This window comes from Raphanus sativus, chromosome 4 (assembly GCF_000801105.2).
Source record: "Raphanus sativus cultivar WK10039 chromosome 4, ASM80110v3, whole genome shotgun sequence".
Classification (NCBI taxonomy): domain Eukaryota; kingdom Viridiplantae; phylum Streptophyta; class Magnoliopsida; order Brassicales; family Brassicaceae; genus Raphanus; species Raphanus sativus.
In genome coordinates, this window is record NC_079514.1 from 1384016 (window position 1) to 1410460 (window position 26445).

A 26445-nucleotide genomic window follows, 5' to 3' on the forward strand; every position below is an offset into this window, starting at 1 on the left:
CGTTGTAGCTAAGCAATGAGACACAAGATCATTTTATATATACTGATATATATTATATATTATTTGGATCACAGAATGTTTTGGCTCACTGACTAGTAGGAAGACAATAATAAATCTGTTTGGAAAATTTAACTTGAAAACTTAGTCTTTTGTCAGTTAAAAACTAATCTTTTTGGGCTGAACAACAAAAATGTGAAGCAATAATTATAAAATTCAACTTAATCGTGATCAGTTTTATACAACTAGACTCGGATTACGAGTTAATTAGCCTAATTTAGATGGTTTTCAATGGGAATATCGATCGTAAACATTTGGTGTCGGTAAATAAGGTATTCACGTAATATAACCTAAAAATACGTTCAAAGCCACTACACACCTCCAAGAAGAATTCTGCAGTCCCGAAGTTTGTAGTCTTCCGATGAAATTGCCCATAACATGCATGGTATAAGCTAAGCAATTCATACCATTAATTGGATTATGCCATACGTCATACGTGTGTGTGCATGTAAATATAGATATGTCACATGTGTGGTGTTCTAATAATTACGTTAGCTATAGTTACTAGATGGATTATTGATACATGATTATCTACGTACATGAAAGTGAGTTTGCATGGACCCCTACCTGTTATTATTCGGAGCTATAAATGCCAATAGAAAAACCCAAACACTAAAATTTAAAGCTATATATAGAATAACTATCGGCGCATAAGGTCGACGGTACTAACAGTTCCTGCTCCCACTTGTTCTGTTTCAACTTTCAACTTAATTTCAACCTAATTTAACAAGTATGTAATCAACTTCAGAAATAAATGTAGTTCATAAGGTTATACTAGATTAAAACGCAGAATATACGTCAACATTTCCATTCACATTAAAATATGTTCATTTTCTCAATAAAAAAATTGCAAAATATAAAGACAAATACCAAACCTAAACGAAATTTCTTTCTCTGAGCAAAAAACACTATTATAACGCGTAAAATGTCAGGAAAAACAAACACTCAAGGTCTAAATCATCAAAAAGTTATTAAAACAATCACACGCATTGAGGGGACATAACCATTAACCATGTCTGTAAAGATTTGTGGATAACAATGGTCGATACATGAGTTTTGATGGGTGTAAGTAGATAATAGCATGATCATGCATGTGCCTATCCACATATATGTCTTATAATTTCTTATGACTAATGTCTGGTGGCTTGTCTTCTAAAGTTGTTCAATAGTTAGGCTTCGACTTCTTGCGCCAATACTTGCGTTCGTTTCTTCCTTGGAAGTATATATCTTTCTGTCTACCATCCTTTCACTGTTTGTGTTGTTTCACTATCATCATTCGATATGGAGAATATATATGTGAATCTTAAAACTTGTGAAATATTAGGTCTTCATCTGAGTGTCTAGAGGTTTAACTTAAAGTTCAATATAATTAGACATATAAGCTTTTAAACCCACAAACAGCTAAGATTAATTAGGATCGAGGCAAAGAAGTTTCAAATCCACGAATATTCGATGTCTATAGATTTTCTTTTCATATGTATAAAACTCCTGCAATATAATCCATTTGACGAGTTGAAAATGGGCTTAAATATCGATTAATGGGCCATTATTTTTTTTTCATTTTAGAGTACGATCAAATTCAATGGGCTTTTATTTCACGATATATATGTAGGGGGATCCTATGCAATCTGCCAGTTATTTTAATTGACGGGGGAAAGCTATGGGCCGAGCTGATTCTCAGATTCCGATTCATCATCCCCACTCATCTTCCTCTCTCTATCTTCTGTAACCTCCTCATTATCTCTCTCGATTTTTTCTGAGTTTTATCATATTGATATTCATTATTCAATGTGATGTAATCAAAACAGAGAAGACAACCGTTCGTCGTCGTCGTCACAGCTCAAGCGAAATCCGAAGAGAAAGCTTGAGGATTACTTGGATCCAGCTCTTCTTCGTACGATCTCGTCTAGGATCGGTATAACGGAGGCGAAGGAGAAGAAGGATGTCTTCGTGAGTTTGATTCAGAGTACGGAATTCGATTGGCCTGTTGACCGATTAGATCCTCTAATCAACAATCCGAATCGCGATTCCGGGATAGAGTACGACGGATCACGGTTCTTTTCCCCGATCATCCCGCCGTCGTTGAGCAAACGCCGTTGAAGCGAACGGTAACAAACACTGCGCAGGATAGCAAAGTTCGTTACGGTAATAACGTGCGCCGAAAATGGCAGAGGGAATCTTGATACGTCGCCGTTTAGGTGAAACAATTTGAAAAAAAAAACTTTAAATAAGAATGTAAAACAAGCTAAACTCAGATATTATGTGGTAGTCTATATACACTTTATAACAATGTATATATACAGAGAACTTCATCAAACAAAAGAGAATCCTCATACAAGAGAGTGAAGCTTCTTTGTCATGAATCAATGAACTCTCTAGATTACATAATGGTCCAATACTAACCTAAATGATGAAATATAAGGCAAGTAATATATAGTTCTTTTTTTTTTTTTTGAATTGAATGTTAAATTTAATTCAAAAAGAAAAGATCTTGTTACATCTATGTGTGCCCTTTTCCTAAACTTGAGATACAAGAAATTTAAACAAGAACAAAATAGAAAGTAAAAAACTCTTTGATTTCACTTATCTTCTAAGTCTTCTTCCTCTTCATTCTCCTATCTTGTGTTGAACCACAACTGCATTCCCTCCTCATAATCAATACCTCTCTTCCTACGAATGATGGTGAACTTATTCCTCATCTCTTTGTCTATTCTCTTAACCAAAAGCAAGTTTGAACTCGGCTTTTCACTATGCCTCCTCCTATTTTTTTCTCTCCAAATTGCATGAACTGCAGACTGAAAAACATGTCTGACCGCAAAAAGCCAGACTTTACTTCCACCTACTTCATGCGACAATAGCATGTAAACTCTTTTGATAAAGTAGAAGTGAAATTGCACATTTGAAGTTGTTTTGCATTGTGAAATATTATGTAGACTATGGAATTTAAGCATCGTAAATAAAATTCATTTCTTTTAGATTCTTCATATCTTATTATATGCATTTATCTCTGTTGAAAACTTGAAATAACTATAGAGCAACAGTTGATTGTTTCTTGAGTCTCAAGGTACAACCAAAACCCCCACTTTTAGCTCAAACATCAAGGTTCCTTGCAACGATGCCTTCAAATGTAACACCAGGTCCAAAAGCCAGAATCAGACCCCACTCATTTTCACTTCCACTCATGTTCCTTGCTTTCCTGCTCTCCTCCAACATATACTCCAACACATAAACAATCGAGTTGCTACTTGCGTTGCCATAGTCCATGAGAGCTCTTCTGCTTGGACTCAGCTTCTCCGGCGACAGGTTAAGCCGCTTCTCCATTCGGTTCAATATGGCTGGTCCACCTGGATGAACCGCCCAAAACATCTGGTTATAGTCTTTATTAGCCAGTCCTGCTTTTCCTATCAACTTCTTGCAGAAACTCTCCACATTGTCTTCTATTATCTGTGGAAGCTCTCTTGACAGCGTGAAGTTTATCCCTGCTTCTGTTAGCCTCCCATCTATCGTCTTCTCCGTGTCTGCGCCAAGAATGTGCAGTCCAAGTTAATCTCAAAAATATTCTCTAAGATTTAGTAGGTCATAAATATTTATAGGTTAATTTTAATTACAATTTTTTTGACAATTTGGAGAACAGTATAAATATGTATAATACTTATAAAAATTTTGAGACTAAAGTCAATGTTTCTTCCGGCTGTGCCTAGAACCGGCTTTGGTTTACCTGGCAGGAAATTTTGAATTGCGGTGTGAAGCTCAAAGAGTGGTTTCTCACTAACCGGGTCCGGATCAGACCCGATGATCATAGCTCCGGCTCCATCACCAAATAAAGCGACCCCAACAAGATCATACGGTCTATCTTTACTGGGAGGTTTGAAACCAATGATGGTCGTCTCTGACGTGGCAAGCAAGACTCTACTACCCGGATTGTTCTCGGCTATGTCTTTGGCTACACGGAGACCCGCAACGCCTCCAGAGCAGCCGACGAAGTAGAGCAGAACACGGTGCGTCTCGGGGCTGAGACCAAGCCCTTTGGCTAAGAACAGGTCACCACCAGGGAGACGAGCTTCGCTTGAAGAGACATAGACAAGGTGAGTTATGTCGGAAACAGAGTGGCCCCAGTTCTTGATGCACGATCTTGAAGCTTCCACTGCCATTTCAGTTACAGCGTCGTTGCATATGTCCAGACGCTGCGTCACGGTGGATCCTCCTTCGATGGCGAGTTCTGGATACTTTGTTAGTATCTCCTCTGACATTACAACGTACCTTGTTTTCACCGTCGTTGTCTTGCAGAGGCGAGTAAGCTTCTGTTTGAGTTCGGGGTCGTCACAGTTGGTGGTTTTGAAGTAGCCATCGACCAAGTACTCTTGCATCACTAGCTGGTGAGGAAAGGCTTTACCGATAGAAAGAATGGTCGCTTTCCCTGGGTTTGGTTTCTTCTCTGAACACAACTCTGTGGCATCGATGCTCCCCATTACAATCTTGTTTCTCTTGTTGTGTCTGTTAAAAAAGAGTCAAAGTGATGGCATATATATACGCTAACACTTTTGCAGTTTATGACCTGCGTCTTCTGCGGTGTGTTCTGTCTAGTTGATATTTGGTGAAAATTAGGTGTGAGATTCAGGAGCTTCATGTTTATTGCATTGACTCTTTCTAAAAAATTTCTTTTATTTTCTCTTAATACATAATCTTTAAGCTTAGATTTAATTTATTTTTTCTTTGGAACATGCTTAGCTGTAATTAGACGATATTTGTTCAGAGCCAACACAAGAGTGTGATTTTGCACTTCAAAAGAATAGACAGAGAAACTAACTAAAGCTTCTTGCTATGACAAGCATGGTTAACAAAGAACATCAAGCATGGCGTCAAGAGTGGCTGGTTTGAGAGTTCTTATCCTCTTTGCGATCAAACGGACTTCCTCTTATTAAGACAAGAAGAAACAGAGAGGCACGTTAGATTTGTACAGTCAATTTCTTATTTGTCTTTCTTATCTTGTTCTTATATTATCCGCAGCAAATGCATAGCTGTGATAAATTATTAGTTTCAGTGACACACTGGACCTTGAGCTGCATCGAATACACTAAAGGATATATCCTATGTTAGTGATTGTAACTAAAGTTTATGGGCTAAACCAAACAAGTTTTGGATTTTAGAAAATTATATGTGGGCTTATTAATTAGTTTATTTGGCCTAAATTTTATGGGCCTCTTAATTGATGTATTTATTTAAAAATTGTAAAAGTACAATAATCAAATTCAAGTCACTGACGCCAACTGTTTTGTATTGAATTATTGATTTTTTTTTTTTTTGAAAAAAGTACATTTTAGTCAAAGAATTATTGATGTTGGAATCACAAACATAATCATTGTTGTACCAGGCTACCAAGCCAACGAGGTTCGTATAGAAATTATTACATTGGTTTGGATGCTCACAAACATAATCAGTAAATACTCCAATATTACATTGGTTTGGATGCTCCCAATTGTTTGTTACTTACATTTAATAATGAAATTATATTCAACATAAATATAAAATGTGGATATAAATCTTAGACATATAAATTCTTCTGGTTCTCCATGTTATAAAAAAATACATGGGAACAGATAATGAAAAGTACCTCGATCTCTAGAACGAATTCTCAAAACCTCTATGATTACAATTCTACTAAAATGATACAAACTTCTCTTATTGATACCGAGAAGCGATGAGATCAAGAAACACTTCTTCTCTACATGGAAGGGTCAAGCCTCCCATTGGATGATCGAATCCAAACTCTTCCTCTGCTCGACTAAGGAACTCTCTGAAAGAAGGATCATTCAGAAACGAAATTGGAACCACAAATCTCTTTTTCTCCTTCTCAATCTGTTCTCCAACGTACACTACCATATGCCCTTTAGGGACTTGATCCAATGATGATGATGTTCGGTTTCTGTATAGCTTCAATATCTGTTTTGTTGCATTTGTGATCGCACAACGGCTCAGACCCATCTTTGTTTTTGCTTTAGGACCAGAGGTGTTAAACGATTTTTCTATGAAAGTTTTCTTCTTAAGGTTTCCAGTCCACTTGGGATGAAGAAAGGTGGTGATGAGACTGCCTATATTTATAATAAATGGAGAATCTTTAAAATAGCGATTGTTAACAATAAATTAACAATATTTTTTTGAACTTGTCTCGCGAAAGTTCACAAAAGTGAACCTGTCTCTTAGCTTTTCTGCGGGCCCCACGACACGTGTCGGCCCGCAATTAGTTTGATTATTATTATTATTATTTTATTTTATTTTGAAAAAAAATCAAAAAGTAAAAAAAAATAAAAAATTGTGAACCTCCCCATGAGGTTCACCAATGGAGATGCTCTTATGATTCATTACGTTTTAATGATTTAAGGGTATTTAATGAGTTCTTTTTCTTTCTCATTGTAAGTTGTTGTTTGACTTTTAATATCTTGTCACATGGCTCAACTTGTTTATCAAGCTCTTCAAGAAAAAGTTCTCTGTTCTTATATTGTTTTTGAACGCCTCTGTTCTTACATATATAAAATTGTAAAATTATGTTGAAAATTCAAAGCTATTATGAAATTATATTCTGCTTCTCTTCGACGTTGAAATGTGTGCTTTTGTAACAGATAATAACAAGTGGACAAAGGACTTTCAAAGAAGACTGTGAGCGCAACTTGTCACATTGTATGAAATACAAATCAACATGGAGCAAAAATTCAGGATACAGATAAGCAATTTGATATTTCACATCTAGGTATAGAAGAAATGCTCAATTTGGTCAAGCATGGAATTGGTTTTCTTCTGATATATGCGAATCTTCTCAGTGGGAAATCATTAAATATTCTCAATGTCTTGAAGCTGCAACTAACAAATCATTACATTTCGATCTTTGATTTCCTGAGCCGCATCTAATGACCCAATTCAGTCTCTAATCATATAGATGCTTCTTGGAATAATTCTTGATTTTCTAGTTGGAGACTCTACATTTGTTATAGGTGAAAACGACGTCAGATCAAGATTTCAGAACTATTTTTTGTTGTTGTTGAAATTACGAAAAAAATTGTGTGTCTACATGACTACATATAAACTTTTGTTTCATAGCATGTGTGTGTCTATGAGTTGAATTTCGGAACGTCTTTTATACGACAAAGTATATAAGAATTTCATCATGAATTACACTGTAACATTGATGTTATCTTGATTTGATATGCGACTTGCGAATCCTCAAGCTATTAAAGGGCATGTTGATTCAATTTTGTTAAAATGTCATTCTCTTGAACTTATACTTCATACAAGATATAATTGCCATGATACTATCTCCCATGTACACTCAAACTGAAAATATTTGCAAATCACATACCTCTAAATGATAATGACAATATACAGTAGTTAACGCATCACAATCAGAAAAGGAAACTTATGACGAAGACCTATCATTTGCCGATAACATGGCCAGTTCAATTAATTAAAAAGTTATATGCTATTTTGTTTAAAATAAAAGTTTGGATCCTTTATCTATTATTTCCAAAAATTCGAAGTTTTCTTTTTAAATAAAGAATTTGGTTTGTTTAGTCAAGGCTGATTTTTGCCACCAAGATATTAATTAAACTGTAATAGTAATTTTTGTTAAGGTCTAGTGCAGAGTTTCTCTTGCAAATGCTATAGGTCGTCCCTAGTGTTCCAAGAACTATGCAATAATTCAATAACGATGGTCTTTGGGTTTACCATTCTGCAATTAGTGGAAATTTTTTTTGTTAATGAGCTATACAACTGTTTCAAAAATAAAATAAGTTTCTACAATTTGATTAAATCCAAAAAATTAATTTATTCTACTCGTATGATCATGTAAATAATGGAATCGAAATAAATGGTAATGACTTTTAAAATACATATTAATTGGGTCAGGCTAATTCTTGTTGTTTTTCACCCAATTACCTCTTTTTGAATCTCTGAAACAATGTAATTCTTTATCTTTTCTTTTTATCACTGATTCTTCTACCTATAAATCATCAACAAAGCTAAGTTACTTTGGATATTCCGAAAGACTATATATAATAAGATTATTTTCAAAAACATGAAAAATGGGTTTCATCAATGTTTTGTGGAAGTACAAATAGTATAACCTGATTTGACTGGTTACACAACATATTTACATGCTGATTCAGTATGTTCACCTTTGCAGAAATAAACAAAGGGAACAACCAACAAAAAATCCATAAAATGGACAGAAAAAAACTTTGAGGTTTCCCAAAAAAGACGTCTCAAGTTGAAACAACACAACCATAAGAATTCAAAAGACCCACGAATGTTTCTTCTCTGCAAGGAATCGTCAGTCCACCAATCGGATGATTGAAACCAAACTCTTCCTCTGCTCGATTTAGCAAACCCTGAAACGAAGGATGGTTCAAATAAGAAATGGGAACCACAAATCTCTTCTTGTTCTCCATCTCTTCTCCAACATAAACCGCAACATGACCTTTTGGAACACGAGATTGCTGTTTCTGGGACTGTTTAGAGGTGATAACACGCGACAATATAGCCATGTCTAAAGCAAGAGTCTTAGAATATTAATTAGAATGATTTGTTTTATGAAAGCGGAGAAAGATTAATGTTTTGGTGGAGTTATGTTTCAGTTACTTGTTATTTATAGAATTCTTTAGAGGTAATGGAATCAAATTTCGAAGTTGTGTTTAATAATACAACAGATTTTTCTTGTATTTAATTATTAGGAGTTTGCAGGGTTTCACATGGGATCTGCTTAACAAAAAATACGGTTTACCTAGAAAGCATCAAGCTGATTCTGATTTCTCTGGGTGACTTAAGAATCTAATCAGATAGGGACCCACCAAAGTTACATGACTCACATGCTCCTCTGCCACATTAAAATCTCTGGCCATTACATGAATCAGGTTTGGTCCTATTTTTTATGATGAATAGACAACAGAAACAAGTGTCACCATAGATGAAAATATACACTTTTGGCAAGTCTCTTGTTGGCCCTTGAATGTTGGTGGCTTTTGGTCTATATGGTTACCCCTAGAGCCCCACTCAAAGAAGGACGACCCTTTTGTGTCTTGAATAAAATTGACTCTATAAAACTTTATATTTATATATTGTAATAACTATTATTAAATCTGTATTTACTATTATTATTAAATCAGTAAGAGGACCTTCATGTGTAATACTAAGCTTGGAGTCATGAAAATGAGAAACATTGAACATGCATGGTTTCTCTGTGTTCTTAAAATGTAGAATCAACACGTTCAATATACCAGCTAGGTAGAGGTTGTAGAACACCAGAACTTGACAACAATAGTTCCATCGCATTAACATTATGATTTTTTTTTAAACTGTAGGTATGCATTACTTCTTCCTTTTCTTTTTACTAAATGTATTCACATCTATGTTTGATCTCAAGGTATGATTCGAATATTTATGGTAAGTCGCAAGTATTATGCATTATAGTTATTCTAAGAAATTTCAGTTGTTATTGAAAATATGGTCACGTTTCATTTGCATTATTATGATCAGAATTATATCTTCCTAATAACGGAGACTAACATGTGCTTGATAATCTAAATATACAATGACAAAATCATCGTATTTGTTTGATAAGTTTCACCATCAAATAAAATTGCGCAAGTACTATTTCAATAATTTTCAATAAATATTATTTATTTGAAGAAAATATGCATTCTTTTGAATAATTAACGCGGTTACACTATCATCACATACAACCCATTTAAGTTTCTTTTAGAGTGCATGTGAGCCACCATTCCTTTTAATAGTTTAAACCCTGCAGGAAGTCTTATTTATATTTTTAGGAAACTATACTTATAACGCAAGTCAGAGCTGTTATTAAAACAAATAAAAGTAATTATTTAACAGAGATTTCCCATTATATAGAAGTAATAACTAGGTTAAGATCCGCGCCTTACACATGATGAATATTATATATAAATTATTTTTATGTATTATATTTTTTATATATTATGAATAATAAATATATACTAAATAGTTAAAAATTTAGTAATTTCTACATATATAATTAAATTGGTGAAAACACATAAATAAATTTTATTAATCCAAACAAACACTTATTCTATTTTGATCATTAGTATTTTTATAACAAAAATTTAAAATCACTTATAACAAAAAAGTTGTGGGATGATTAATATTTTTAATAATTTATAATTTTAAAAACATTTAATGCAAAGTTAAAGTATAAATATTATAAGTTTCCAATATTTGTTCAAAAGGTTTCTCAAAAACAAATCAAAGAAAATTTCAAAATTATAAGACTCCAAAGTTATATAATTTTGTAATCGTTGTATCTTGTTATAACCGAAATTGTAAACCATAGATCACAGAAATCTCAGTGTAATTTTTTTAACAACTTTAGTTATTTATAATAGTTTTTAAAACTTTAAAATATAACATATACAGAAAAATCTAAATTTTTATTATATAGTTTATGTGATTGTTTAATTTGTTTTAATAAATTTATAATTTTTATGAAATGATCGAGAGTAGAATGATATTTTATCAAATATTTATTATTAAAAATCATTAATTATCATATATAGTAAAGCCACATTGTTCAATTCCATGATTTTTATATAAGAAAATAGTAAAAAATATTAATAATTAATTTATGGTAAATTTAATAAAAAGCTTATTATATATTTCGATAGACCAACATATTTTTCTAAAGATTCTAAGAATGATTGTGGTGATGAAATGTCGTTACCAAAAATGTTGTAATGCTTTTCTTTTAATATATAAGGAATTTTGATTTATTTCTTAGATGTATTAGAGGCAGTACTATATCATCTAATCATGTCATAATAGTGAAAACGCTCAAAATATTAACTTCGGAATTCTAAATTGTAACTCAATCTTACATCTTTTTAAAAATAGAGAGCAGAACAAGTATTTGGTTACTAATTTTGTTTCAATATATATAGTTTCCAATGTGTTAGGCATTACACACAACAAGAATTTGATAATGTATATATCAAAAAAAGTTTTAAAGTTCCTACACAACTTTTAAAACTTGAAATCAAATCCGCTACTAGAAAAACTTTTACAATCTTATTTCGGAACACAAGCTTTAAACACTCATATATATACACACCTAAATTTCCTATATTCCACCGGCTCTCCTAGTTTGCGCTTTCCTCCGCCAGATCTCGCCGTTTGTCATAACTTCTCTCCAACGGAAAGAACCGGAAGCTCCGATGCCATGGTTTCTCTGTGCTTCTACCAGGTTCTCGCTCATGTTTCTCTGCTCAGATGCAGAAGCATGGGTTGAGATATTAGTTGCAGGGTTTTTAGGGTTACTGATAGCTGATTGCAAGCTTACTTTCCTCTATTGCTCATCAGTTCAAGGTCTCGAGGACTGGACTTCGAATGGTGAAATACAGGAGGTGGTTTGTTTTCTGAATGCAGCTATTACCACAATGCAACCCTTTGGAGTGCAGCTCCCTGCTGCTATGTGCAGGCTTCAGACAAAGAAGATCCTTCATCTGAAACATGGATTTCATGTTGCTGGATCCAAGTTCCATTGCTTCAAGCTTTCGCAAGGTATGGAGTTCATAATTTGTTGGAGTGAGTCATACTTCTTCGATCTTTGCCTGCTGGTAGAATTTAATTGTCTTAGAAGGAGATCCATGTGTCTCTGGAATCAAGATGTTATGATGGTCTTGAATGGACCTTTACCTCTTATTGAGGATGTTACAAGCCTTTGCTTGGCTATTTGGCGATGGTGGTTTGTCTCACAGCACTCTGCCTTCTCGAAGAGAACATGGATTGTGATTTCTGCTCTAGGCGTCAAAGCTACACTGCAGAAAGCTCTTCTCTCAACATTATCATCAGGAAACTCAAGACTTCATTGTCTTTCGGACTCTACCGTCTTTGCCCTGCGCTTAGGGTTGGTTTTGATTGAAATCACAGGTTTTTCCATCATTGGGAACCTTGTCACTTTCATCACTCCGTTATCATGCTCTTCTAATCTATGCACTGTTTATTTTGCAAAGGGTGATTTACCCAAACTTTGTTCTTCAAGTACTCTGTTTTGAGATTATGAAATAAAAACGTTGACAAAAAAAAAGAAAGAGAGAGCAACAAGATTCATCAAAACCCTTAAGACTATTAAATATAAATCATTGTGTTCATCAATGCAGCTGATGAGAAGTGATGAGTTGAAGAAACGCTTCTTCTTGACAAGGAATCGTTAAACCACCCACTGGGTGATGAAATCCGAACTCTTCCTCTGCATGATTAAGAAACTCATTCGTATAATAAGTTCCAAGTCTTGAAGTAGATTTTCCTTCGCTCTCAAACTAGGGACCGTACTGCTGGGAAAAACTACGAGTAAAGAGATGGTTTTATATATTTATACTTATTTTTCTCTATAGTAGAGCTTTCTAAATAGTTTGATGAGGTAAGTTAGACCATCATTAATCTTAGATCTTTTAACTGAGATTCTTAACTTTGGATAAGAGACAGTTCTTAATTTTTTTTAGATTTAAACTAAGAAAAACTAAGAACCGTCTCTTAAATAAAAGATATAAGAATCGTCTATTAGGTAAAAAATATATAAAAAACAAAAAAAAAATCAAATCATGAGTTAAAAATCCTGGTTAAGAGATCGGGGTTAATCATGTTCGGTGGATAAGATCTGACTATCTCTCTGCATGTGGTTTTATAATGATAATGATTGTAGCTACGGCTGAGTTTTGAAAATACAACATAGTACTGTTAAGTGATCGAAATAGATCGAAGTCCAAATAGTCACAGATACTATAGCTATTTGCTGCCTATGGCCTACTATCTTTGTCCTTACGTCAATTAGTTTGATTGTGCTATCTACTTCGCTTTTTCGACCTAAAGATAGTAACTTGATGTATATGGATTAGTGATAGGTATCCACTATCCTCTGTATGTTGAATGAGAAGAGTTGCAAATAGAAACTCGAAAACAAAAACAAAAAAGCATGGAAGCAAATAAAAATTGATGTCATCGCGTGAATGATTAAAAACAGTTTTACGGATGCTATTATAAATATGTTCTTCTTCAATTTTGAATCAATTTCATGTTTCATTTATTTTATCAATCTTAAAATAATCTTAGGTTAACTTAAATTTTGATTCAATTTGAACCAAGAATCAAGTACGTAAATCTACGGGATTTCCAGATATTAGAGATGGACCACAATATTTTTTCGTGGCTCTTATAAGTTCAGTGTCTAAATCATATGGATGATTGTTTATGATTATCTAGTAAGTTTAGGCGACTATTGATGCCACCGAATGATTGTTATGTTTGAGTCTTCCTGTCATAACTGTAGCTTAACCATATCACAGATTTGATACTTATAAATGGTATTTTCTTTTTGATATATATACTACTATTTAAAAATAATTTTTGTTGTTGTCAAGTTTTCCATGATTTTAAGTTGAATCATTAGTTTCAATGTTATTTGAGATTCTATTTTGATATAAATATTTGTCATGATATTTGAAATAATTAAAAATAGATATTAACAAATTCTAGTAAATATATAATAATTATATTTATTTTATATATTTTCATGATTTTAGAATAAATCATTAGTTTTAACAATAGTATTATTAAAGTCTTGGTTGATTCCAAAAACTTTCTAATCCCAAATACTAATCACCACGACACTCGCATTTTTATTTTTCATATTAGATTTGATTATAGGTTGATTAAAAACTATATATTTATATATCATAATATTTGAAATAATTAATAAATAAATATTAACAAATTCTATGGATATATAGTATCATAGTTATATTTATCTTATCATTGGTTCTTATTAGATAAAATATTAGCTTGGATAAATATTAGTTTTAATAAACAATTTTAGTGATCAAGCTGATTATTTATCATTTTTCATGTTTTTAGGAGTCATTAGTTAATTTAATAAATCATTATTTATCTTTTTCCATGATTTTATAAGTCAAATAATGAATTTAAATAATTTAGTATTAATTTAAAATTTTTATCTAACAAAAAAATCTAAATTTAAATAAAAATTAACTTTTGATTAAATATTAGTTTTTGACTGATTAAATATATTAGTTTTCCAAGTCAAAATAAAATGCAAGATTCACAGTGGTCTTCTCATATAGCAACCGTGACTCAGATTGTAATCGAGACATTTCTATTAAGTTAACATGTAAAGACAATTAAACTTTTGAAACCATATATTAATATGTGATATGCAAACTTCAAAATGTAAGAATTTTGTACTTAATAATATGATTTAGGAACAAATCTTACCGTTTGAAGTCCTTTCGAATTGCCTCCATAAAGTAACTTATGAAAAACAATCCGCTATATATATATCGAAAAGTAACAAATCTACATAGAAATAATCTTATAACTTTTGAGAAAGTAAGTTTTTCACAAATGGAATAGTTAGAACTTAGAGTGTGCAGAGTCTATATGAGTCTGTGTTGTTGATGACAAAAAAAAAAAATAGTTAGAACTTAGAAGAACTCACAAGATCTTTTTAGATCCAAAATTGAAACAGACTCACAATAAGTATCGCAATCTCGAGTTATTTTCTTTCCACTTCCTTAAATACATTTAAAGAAAATACACAAATATACGTAAAGAGGAACTTAATGAATATTATGGTGACCAATGATCCCTCTTATCACGAACCATTTAGAATAGAAGCTAGAGCAGTGAAGTAGTCTTCAGTACAAGGGATGGTTAGACATCCCATGGGATGATCGAACCCAAACTCTTCTTCCGCAAGATTCAACAAATCTTGGAACAATGGATGGTTTAAATACGATATAGGTATCACAAATCTCGTTTTTCTTTGATAAGTCTCACCCACGTAGACGGCCACATGACCCTTTGGGACATTATTAGTACCTGACATGGCCAAAAAGCTTGCGATTTTTGTTGATAAGCTTCTTTGAAGCTTTTGCTTGGCGTTAGATAGTCCAATCAATTGAATTCCCATCTTCGAGAATTAATGCAAGTAACCAAAAGGGATATTGACAAGAAAAATCTGAAGTGATGAATATTTGAATGTTTTGGGCTTCTATATGGATCAGGTTTAGTTAATTTGTAAGCAAGAATGCAAGATTATCTAAGTGCCTAATAAGGTATATATAGGGAACTCAAAGAGTTTGTGACCGCTAGTCACTGGAGAGTAGATAGTCTGGGGAACATATCAGGTGCAGCTAATGGATGAAGTCCACATGTATGCCTTGTCTTTTCAAAAACCACTTTTTTTTTGTGAAACATGTTTATAAAACCCTACCATTCACGAAGATGAATTATAACAATCTACCATCTCATATATGAATAAAATCAAAATAAGAAAGGAGAAACATGTTACAATCAACTTGTATGAAATTATTAATTCTGATAAATACGTTACATTCGATATATATAGTGTGTTCGACAATCGACACAATGCTTTGCTAAGATACTATACCTGCGTGATTTGAGGTACAATATTAAAGTAAACTGTTTCGAATTAGGTCTTTTGGTTTGTGTAGAGTGTAGACGATCAATCATAGTCCCTATTTTCAAATAGGCCACATCCCACATGCAAGATTTTTTTTTTTAAAACACTAAGGGGGATATATTCAATTAAGGATTTGAAGTGATTTGTATTAAAATGATAAATCTACTGTTATTCAAACGTGGATTTTAAAAAATACTTTAAAATCCAGTGTTATTGAACTTGAAATTTTATAAAACACTCTGAAATCCACTGTTATTGAACAAAATTTAAGTTAGAGATTTTAGAGTGCTTTAAATGTTCTCGAGTGTTTGAAGGGAGTTCGTTAGTTATAAAAATAAAAATACAAATCTCACTGTTTTAAATGAGATTCTAGAATGTTTTAACAAAAATCACACTAAATTCTCTAATTCTCCTGTAATCATCTAAAAATTCATTAAAAATCAAATCATTTTAAATTTCAGATTCAATACATCCCGTAAAACTGTTTTCCTCCTATACAAGATTTTATTATATCCACAAGTATTCGACTCATTTTAATTCTTTCCACGTTTAAGACTCTGTTCGTAAACCAGCTATGGATATGAGAGGACTAGGACAATTTGGCTGTTGCTTTGCAAAATTATATCTCCTGAAGAATTAAAAGAAAATGAAAACAAAATCCACCAAATTACTTGGGAACAAAAGCATTTGCATTTGTTGCAACCACTGTAGATAATGGCTGCATGTGTGTATATATATGTAGATGAACTGAACGTACCCGTAGAAGGCAATAACGAAGAAAGCTAAAGAGCAAAATCCAAAATTCTAGTTGTTTCTCATTATCAGCAAAAAGATTGTCCATATATATGTACCACCTCATATGTCATGCTTTCTCTTAAAAGTGGTTATTCTGCTGAACCTTTAAATAAAGTAGATCATCTATACTTAAAATTCCAAAAGAATAAGATATAAATGTTTTAATATTGTATCTAGTAACTTTTTTCCAGCTGAAACAGATCACCGTATCCAACTTGTACGCGTTAAGTAGTGATCTTTTTTTTTTAAGAAACAATTGAGTTTTTTTTTTATAAATTCAGTAAGATTAAAATCAAGTGTTACAAATGAATCAGTCATAAAAGTGTGAAAATGAAGTTAAAGAATCACATGTAATATTGTATACGAAAATAATCATTTAGTATATATCTGAATAAACAGATGAATTTAACAACTCAAACGAGCAAATTCACATGGATAATGGATCACTTGGGGATTTATATCAAGATGCATCTCCAACTTAACAAATGTGCATAAAGCTCTCGAGAGCTCTCGTTTTATCCAAAAATATATAAGTAAATTTCATACAAATATTTAGATTCGAATCGAAAACGAAATGTCCAATTGTTATTGTTGTTATATCATCGTGACCGTTTGACCGCATTTGTCATAAGGAAGGTCAAAAAGTCGAATAAAATTATAGTGCTTCGGAGCTTTATTAATTGGGTGGATTTGAGTATGTTAGTGTTTGGCAGCTACTACATACAAGATACAACACGAGGGGTTCATCATCAACTCACTGACTCTTGACGTTTTACCAAAAAGCGAAAGGTTATTGGAAGATCCCTTGTGGACAGTCCATTCATGGATATCCATGTTTCTGCGATTTCATTTTCGTGGCGTTACGCCTAATCCTATATATCTATTCTTTCGGATAATGACTTTTCATTTGAAATTATTAGAGAGCATGTGACGTGACCCACCAAATTATAGAGGGAGCATTTGGTATATGACAGCTTTTCAAATAGAGTATGAATAGATGAGACTTTTTATTGACTTTTTATCATTGTGTTATTCACCAATACACAGTGACAAGAATTCGGAAAGTCAGAGTGTGGAAATTGATCAATGTTTTTTCTTTCTTTGTTACTAAGTTAGTACTCTCTCCGTTTCTAGTTAATCCAAATTTTAGGAAACAAAAATTGTTTTAAAATGATATATTTTTATCTTTTTCAATGTAATTTTTAATAGAAAACAATAATAAATTGGTAATTCTAAGAAAATTTATTATATTTACTAAATTTTGATTGGTTGAAAATTAAAAAAATGTTAATCATAAAAAACTAGTATCATTTAATATTATGATTTAATGAATTTTATTAATAATTGTACAAAACCTAAAACATAAAGAGATTTGAAACACAGAGAGTAGTATTAACGCAGGGCCCTAGATCATTAACAGTTGTAGAAATCGATCAAGTGTTTTTTGTTCAAGTTTCATTGCGTAGGAGGACCATTGACCAATAGCCTAGTAAGTGTGTATATAACAAAATAATTCTCTCTGATTCTTTAATTATCATCTCCATAAATCGTATTAGTGCATATATATATGGTATAAGTATGTGGACGTAAACCTGTATATATTCGATATTATTTTTCCTCACCTAATCTTTCAAAAAATTTAGCTTATTTTGAAATTTTATAAATGCGACCAGACAAAATATCACATCATAAAAAATAAATAAACAACGACATATTTTTGACGTACGCCTTCAAAGTACAAACATTAGCTGGAAATATAAACACTGACGCGTATGGAATGGATGGGTCCTGAATTTAGCTGTCCTAATTTATTTCAATCAACTTCAATAAATGCTTTGATTATCTTTTCATTGATGCAGCGGTAAATATTCACAAAGTTGTTACTCACACATAGGGTCTGACTGTAAATATTCGCAGAGTTCGAGTAAAAGAAAATAGGTGAAAAAATGATTTTAGTTTATTTACTTTAGATGTTTCAAAAAAAAAAAGTTTATTTATTTTAGAGCATCTCTAACAAATGCCTTTTCTCTTCATTTTCAAAGGAGTCAACCCTCAAAATAAAGTGATGAAGAGATTAGTTCTTCAATAATCACTCTTAAATTTATTTTATAAAGAATTAGTAATTTACACTTCAGTCTTTAATATTAATAGTATTTATCTAAAATCATAAAACTTTCAAAAGTTAATAAAATATACTATTTGAAACATATCAAAATATTTTTTTTGAGAAAATGAAATAATATATAGTCAATATACCTATAAATAGTACAAAAATGTTAATAAAATATTTATAATCGAAATACATTTAAGAAAATATAACTATAAGTACTAAAATATGATATATAAAAAATTATTCATACTATTGTAAAACATACATAGTTGTTGAGAATAAAATGAAAAGTAAATAGTATTTTAAGGAAGTAAATAGTGCACCCTCAAATTTAAATGTGTACTATTCATATCCTTAAAATTTGAGGGGACTAAAATCTGTTGGAATGCAAAATTTTTCAAAAAATGTAAGGATAAAAAACTGTTGGAAATGCTCTTAGAAGTAAAAAAATAGTTAAAGCAGAATAAATATTCTTCAACTTTAATGAGATGAAAAAAGTTTGTTCCAAATTTGTTTTTTTTTGTCAACTTGCTCCAAATTTGTTATTTTTCATATTTCTCATTTCAACTTTGTTTTCTACTACTTTTTTACTCAATAAATATTACACTCATAATCCAATTGACCAGCATTAACAAAGTAAGAACGCTGCTGACTCTGTTAACACAAAATCAGTGAAGCCAAAAAAATAACAAAAAATGATGTTTTTTTTTCTAAATTCAAAACGATGTTGCATTTATATATATAGTGTAAAATAAACTATTAGACGCAGTACTAATTTCGTTCTTAATAAATATTATTAATATTTCTATTTGATATAACCCCACAAAAAACATTGTAATTGTTTATAAAGAACTTTCTATTTAGTCTTACGTTCCTTAGTCAATACTCAATAGTAAAAACACACGCAGGTTATGAACATAAGTACAAACTACAAAGTAAAACTCAATACAATTCATATAGTCAACAAAAAATGGGCTCTGAGTATTTCTAACACTAACAATCATATTTGAAAGTATATTTAGTTGGCGATTTTTGTCGGATTTCGTCCTCTTAGAATCACGATTTGAACTATTTTATTTATGTTTTCAAAGAAATCAATTTCACACACTATACATATTTATTACAAGAAGTTATCCAAGTAAATAAAAAGGGCGAAAGAGTATAACATGGCGTCCATGTGATTCCACCGACCCTAAACATCAAACAACACCACCAACGAAGAACGACAACATTCAGTATATATATGCAAAATAATGCATTCAACCGATTAAATTACTAGCCAATATAAATTTAAGAAATAATATACAATAACAAAGAAAACGCTATGGGCCATATACGTTCATGGTCATCTTGTTTCAGTCACGTATTCCCACGATCCATCCTGTGACACAGAACATGCAAAGCAAACAAAAAATTCTATAAAAATACCCCAACAAATTTCGATAAGCATTTTAATACCTAAACTTTTTTTCCAATTTAATACTCTAACTGATTATTTTCTCATATTAATACTCTAACTGATTTTTAAAAAAATTTAATGTTGAAGGAAAACAAATAAATTTGTTTTTTTATTCAGAAAACTAACTAAATTCAATATTTAAAATTTAAAACTTTTATTACCAAATCTAAGATTATACAAAATTTAGTTACTTTTATTCCTCAAAGACAAAATAGAGTATAATTTTCTGAGATATTTTTGTAAATTTTAGAATTTTAAAATTTTTGTTTGAAACTTATTAGTACATTAAACAAAACTTGGGTATTAAAAGAGGTACACTTTTAAAAATTTGTATATTAATGTGAGAAAAATAAGTAGTTGAGGTATTAAACTGAAAATCAAAAACGTTTGAATATTAAAAGGTTTAACGAAATTTAGTTGGAGTATTTTTATGGAATTTTCTCTAAAATGTATGACTAGTTAATTTTTTTTGCTACTACTATATTTCTCTCATCCTATGGATTTTGTTTTTGTTATTTGGATACTTTTGTTGTGATTTTAATTTCTAAGTGAGATTTAAGTTACACTAGACCGAAACTTTTTTTTGGTTGAAGAACATAAATCTTAAATCCAACATCCCAAACTTTCGTGTAATTGATTAATTATGTAGAGTCCGGATTTTTCTTTTTTTGGTCAAAGGTGGCGAGAGCGTTTTTCCCAAAATCATCAGCTACAGCATTTGCTAAACGAGAAATTAAAACAAAAAATACATTTGAAAAGAGAGAAATGAGGTGATCAATATCATAGTGAAGACCCGCCACTTCATTCAGAACCTTCCCAGGTCGCATGGCAGAGACAAGGACGCTTGAGTCCGACATAATCTTAATACTCGACAGACCCGCTACGAAGGCCGTCTTCTTCAGAGCTTTCCGGATGGACAGAGTTTTCGCTGTAAGTGCTGATCCTACAAAGGAATGGAGCAGCAGCCCTTTTAGTCTCCAGGTTAGTCTTTTTATCCTGTATAAACCAACCAAAGCCTACACATTTAGAGACTGCATTCCATGCACCATCAACCGAACAAGTCAGTACATTACAATCAATAGAGTCCAGATTTTCCTTAACTAGTTATAGCTTGTACCGGTTAGAACCGCCTAGCAAGAGATCGTGCCACTTAAACTACAGGAATTTTAAATATTTAGTGCAATGTGACATATTTTATATAAACACATGTCTTTCCGGTGCATATATATATATCCAAATCATATATGAAGACAATATTCTAAACAAGCTAAATATTAATTCAGTTTTAGAATGATGAGTTTTTAGGTCCGAGTTGCTACTGTTCGAAATTCGAATTCGTTAGTTCTTTACTTCTTTTCTCATGCAAATTGAAATTAACAATATTTTCTGTTCTAAATTTCAGTCAAAGATTCATCGAAAAACGAGTTGGAAAGTGTTCTGCATATCTTAGAATAAATCTAAATATAAGATTTTATTTGTTTCACAGTGTGAAGGTCTTATAATATGATATTATCATAGATATCTACGAGGTTTGTGATATTATCATAGATATGTACAAGATTTATTATACAAGAATTTCAGTTAATTCTTGTGAACAGTATGTACGAGATTTATTATACAAGAATTTCAGTTAATTCTTATGAACAGTATCTCGGAAGTTTAAACATATAATTTATAGTATATAAAGAAATGTCTAACGAAACTTTTTGTGAAGGAATCAAAATATAAATTTATACGGACTTATTTCTTCGGACCAAAACGAATAATATCATACTAATGATAATAAAAAGTGGGCATTGGTTAGTTAAATCCCAACAGAAGTATAGTATCATCATCGTTAACTTACCTTGGTTCAAAGAAAATTTGATAAAAGACATAGAGCTTTTCTCATCTAATTTAATCATCAGGTGGAAAAAGTCTCTAGTCGAAAATTGGTTGAAACATAATGTCCAACTACTCATTTGTTTTTCAAACAAAACAAAATAGTTTAGCTTGTGTTAAAAATAATTGAAGGTTTAAGACTAGATCATCCAAATTTACTAATTTGTTTACGACATTATTAACCAGTGAATAAACCTCCAAATAAAGTTCCTTTTGGAACAAAAAAAGGTATTCCCATTTGGACAACGTCGGCATTGTTGTACTTGAGATACAATTCCGACATCAAGCTCTGAAGTGAACTCACTACAAGGGTGACTTGCTTTAATCTTTTTGTGTGTCCTAAACAGTTTTACTTTTATTTTTTGTAAATACTACTCCCTCTGTTTCAAAATAATGTATGTTTTAAAGTTCTACACATATTAAAAAAATATTTAAACTCTTGATTATAAATACATTATTTTCTGTTATTAAACATTTTTTATAATTTTTAACCAATCAAAACTTAATAAACATAATTAATGTTTTCGAAGTTTACAATTATTATATGTATTGAAAATGTAAAATATGTATTTTTTAGAAACAATTTTTTTTTAAAACATATATAATTTTGAAACAGAGGGAGTAATACACATTTTTCAGAATATTCTAAAAGATTTTTATTTATAAAAAGGAAACGGAAAAGGGTGGAAGGCTGGGGATTAACTGCAATCTCTAGTTGGAAAAGAAAAACGATCAGAAAGCAGAAATTCAATGGTAAAAGAGAAGATTTTTAATCAAAAATTAAAAGAACAAAAGAAAAGGAAAAAAATATAATACAACTAAAGAGACACATGGGTGTCTGCAAATAAAAGGAAAAAGAAATTTGTTTGAAAGTGTCACAGGCACACTCTCTCGAATCACACATTAAACAAGACTCCAAAAACTCTTCTTCTGCTTTGCACTCTTCAGTGCAGTACTCTTTTCAAAGTCCGTGAGTTACGCTCATCGATGACACCTCTCAAAAGAAAGAGAAGATAGGTGTACATTTTCTTCTGCCATTCACATTTTCAGCCTTCAATGGTACATATATTTCTATTTATTAAGAACTACAGAATCTAACGCAAATTTTACTTTTGTTAGGAAAATCTTTTGTTTTTCGTATTATTCCCTTTAAGAGTCAGCCCAAATATTGGCTTAACATGTGTATTTCACTTGGGTAGTAGTCGGTAATATGTACATTGTATTTACATAAGGTGGTTTATCTAGCAACTATAGCAGTTACTAATTGTTTAACAAGTACTATATAGGTTTATAACTGTTTAAATTACTTCAATCTTCTTAACTTATTTCTAGCAAAACAAAAGTTAATCATATTATCATAGAGTGGAAAATCATCATAAGTGCCAACAATATAATCGGTTATATTGACATGAACATGTTCTTTGAGGGAGATATTACATTACATTAGTATATGTTAAATATTAATACTAGTATGAATACTTCTCTGTTCGTGCGTATGTTTATTCCCAAGAACAACCTTCCTAGGCTCTTTTGCTTTCCCCAGAGCAAATTTGATAATATATGCCTGCAGCCTGCCTATCATCCTCGTTAAATATTACATATATCAAATATTTCAAAACTTGAACAAAAAAAAATCAAATATTTCAAAATAATAAAATTAACAGGGATGGTAGTCACCTAGCCATTCGAAGATGTAGTAAGTGCAAATTAGAGTGATCCATTGGCCATTAATACAAGTCTGCAACTAACACTATTGTATATCTCAGAATCAAAATTATGGTCCAATGAAACCAAACTTACTATTAAATACTGTCAAAGTTGTCAAATTTTATACTAATTTTGTAGTTATTGGTATGTTATTTAATTAGAAATGTGATGCAGAATTTGAATTTTATTAATGATCAATAGTGATATACTATAAAAAATCTGGCCATTATAGTGAAACGATTCAGGCTAGCTAGTATATAGATATATTCCCTCTCTAGATGAAAGTAACGGATTTAAAAGGTTGGAGAAGGGTGGGTGTCACGTATAGGCATGGCTTAGAGTATTGAGAAAAAAATATGTCACTTGTTTCCAATTATTTAATTCAAGTAGTCACACCATACGTGTTTGAAGTGAATATTTAAACCAAGAAAAGGGAAATCGGAATATAGCATATAGTATTAATGGTGTATCTTGGTAAGGACCAGGAGATCATAAGGGGCCACAATGTCACAAAGAGGACCAACAATGAAATTAAATCCTCAGCTGGCTTTGCCATTTTGGCTCCCACCTTTTCCTTCCACACATATGCACATGTCTTCATAACTTTCTCTCTCTACCCACGTACAAGAGTATGTACAGCCACATATAGACATACAAAATCTTTATTTATAAATACATGCTCCTCAACTCCTCAATAACCACCCATCTCCTTCTCCATTACCCTCTCTATCATTTCAAGAGCTTTTCTCTCTCAATAACCTAAAGACAAATGGCCATAATGAAGAAATCTTCAAAACTAACTCAGACGGCAATGCTGAAGCAGATTCTAAAGAGATGCTCGAGCTTAGGAAAGAAGAACGGAGGAGGATACGATGACGATTTTCTCCCACTAGACGTACCAAAGGGACACTTTCCTGTCTACGTTGGAGAGAACAGAAGCAGATACATTGTCCCAGTCTCCTTCTTGACTCATCCTGAGTTCCAATCTCTCTTAAGACGAGCTGAGGAAGAGTTTGGATTTGACCACGACATGGGTCTCACCATTCCTTGTGATGAACTCGTCTTCCAGAACCTAACATCCATGATCCAGTGATATTTTAAGTTAAATCATTTGAAGAAGATGCAGAAGAAGATGGGTTAAAGAAGAAGTATCATCTCTTCGCTGAGTTTTTTTTCTTCTATTTTTAAGCCCGTCTAGGGTTTTTTACGAGTTATTTTACTCGTCTAACAAGAAAGAAACCTGTGTGAGATATAGATTCCCTGGGTTTAAATCCGTTAAAAAACTTGTAATGTTTTCCTTGCAAATCTTAAGTTTGTGAGAGAAGTTGATTAATGCAAGAAAAATTATTCCTCTATTTGTTTAATGATTCCCGATTATTTTTATTGATTCCTGTGCAACTTAATTTGTTTTTTCAGATGCTTCAGTACATTTTAAGCATTAAACAGAAATAACGGTGTTTAACTTTGGACTATAATTTGTTATAAGCATTATTAAAATATAGATTGAGGCTAAAGTTCATGTACATAGATAATTAGGGTTCTAAAAGAAAGACGATTATATGTCAAATCGTATGAAAGATACATAAGCTTTTGAAAATGCATGCTTCAACATGGGATTGTCAGAGAAAGTGGGGTACTTTATCATGTACGGAACCATAAAAGATTTTTTCTACATTCGTTTCCACCTCACTACACAATGTTTATGTTATTGTGAACACTCTACTATGCTCCATCTTATAAATTCTACAGATACAGTTGTTAATCATTGATGAAAAGTATCAATTATGCTATAAATTTTCAATAATCTATATTAAAATTAAAGAAATTTTACATTTGATCATTCTTAAGGTCAGTCGGTGCCGGCTAAGTTTTCTGAGATAATATGTATAAACCGTATGGTGGTTGAAAATTTTGAATATCAAGACATAGAAATTTGGATACAGAAAGGTAATAACATCTCAGCTTTGGTTTTGTTGCATAACTTATATGTACACATTTTGAAATATGACGGATTCTTTCGAAATATGACGGATTCTTCTGTTGTAGTTTTTTTTTTGCTTAATTTAACACGATTTATTTTTCCAATCCTTAAGATTAAAAGTTCATCTATCTAGCTAGTATTAATTCCTATATCTTCTTTGGAATATACCTTCTTTGTATCAGAGAAGACTTTACAAAAAAAATTCCCTCCGTTTCTTAAAGAGTGTCGTTGTGACATTTTTCACACAGATTAAGAAAGTTGTTGAAATATATATAAGTTGTAATTAATTATACCCCTTTGACCAATAGTATTTTAGATAAATAAAATTATTTATAAAATCAATGCAGTTTGCAATTAATTTTCAGCTGAAAGTTAGTATAATTTACATTGGAATTGTAAAGTGGTACTTTTTGTGTTAATAAGAAAATGAGCTCAGAATGACACTTATTATGAAACAGAGGGAGTATGAGTTGTATCCAAATGTGGCGTCCCTTAATCATTCTTAAAGTCAGTATTATATTTTTGGAATGCATGCGCAGTTAAACGATCCCTTCTTCTACGGCTTTTCCCTATTTCGTACAATTAGTTAAAGCTGTAATTGAACATTTATTTCATTGAATAAAAAAACGTAGACAACCTATGCCCCAATAGGCCAATATTAAATCATTAGTACTGCTGTATGATTACAAATTTGATGCAAGTCTGAATTTAAAATATCTCTAGTTTTGAATAGTCGTTAATTTCTAGAAATTGACTAAAGATTTATCACGCATTCCGAACTCTATTGGTTTGCACATCATTAGTCAAACGCAAAATTAACACCTGGCCCCAAAAATCAATCAGGACGGATGCAAAAATATGATATGGATTATTGTTTCACGGATTATTGTTTCACTCTTACTGTTAGCCTTAAGTAAGCTTACCTTTAATCTAACTCTATA

General features: G+C 31.6%; 5 protein-coding genes across 5 annotated transcripts; 2 read left to right on the forward strand and 3 right to left on the reverse strand.

Moving 5' to 3' along the window:
* The first annotated feature begins 1711 nt into the window (after positions 1 to 1711).
* On the forward strand, positions 1712 to 2411 carry LOC130511886 (uncharacterized). The gene is made up of 2 exons (XM_057009714.1): positions 1712 to 1782; positions 1866 to 2411. Exons 1-2 carry the CDS (start codon positions 1718 to 1720, stop codon positions 2155 to 2157), a joined length of 357 nt encoding a protein of 118 aa, XP_056865694.1. The 5' UTR covers positions 1712 to 1717; the 3' UTR covers positions 2158 to 2411.
* A 588-nt stretch (positions 2412 to 2999) lies between these two features.
* On the reverse strand, positions 3000 to 4578 carry LOC108851850 (type III polyketide synthase B). The gene is made up of 2 exons (XM_018625322.2): positions 3776 to 4578; positions 3000 to 3575 (listed from the first exon to the last, which is right to left on the reverse strand). Exons 1-2 carry the CDS (start codon positions 4524 to 4526, stop codon positions 3148 to 3150), a joined length of 1179 nt encoding a protein of 392 aa, XP_018480824.1. The 5' UTR covers positions 4527 to 4578; the 3' UTR covers positions 3000 to 3147.
* Positions 4579 to 5578: 1000 nt separating this feature from the next.
* Positions 5579 to 6155, reverse strand: LOC130511889 (auxin-induced protein 15A-like). Its single transcript, XM_057009717.1, has one exon. The coding sequence runs from the start codon at positions 6037 to 6039 to the stop codon at positions 5737 to 5739; it is 303 nt and encodes a 100-aa protein (XP_056865697.1). The 5' UTR covers positions 6040 to 6155; the 3' UTR covers positions 5579 to 5736.
* Positions 6156 to 14497: 8342 nt separating this feature from the next.
* LOC130511888 (auxin-induced protein 15A-like) lies at positions 14498 to 15159 on the reverse strand. Its single transcript, XM_057009716.1, has one exon. It carries the CDS (start codon positions 15056 to 15058, stop codon positions 14741 to 14743), a length of 318 nt encoding a protein of 105 aa, XP_056865696.1. The 5' UTR covers positions 15059 to 15159; the 3' UTR covers positions 14498 to 14740.
* An 8940-nt stretch (positions 15160 to 24099) lies between these two features.
* LOC130511887 (auxin-responsive protein SAUR50-like) lies at positions 24100 to 24874 on the forward strand. The gene has a single exon (XM_057009715.1). It carries the CDS (start codon positions 24293 to 24295, stop codon positions 24614 to 24616), a length of 324 nt encoding a protein of 107 aa, XP_056865695.1. The 5' UTR covers positions 24100 to 24292; the 3' UTR covers positions 24617 to 24874.
* Positions 24875 to 26445: the final 1571 nt, after the last annotated feature.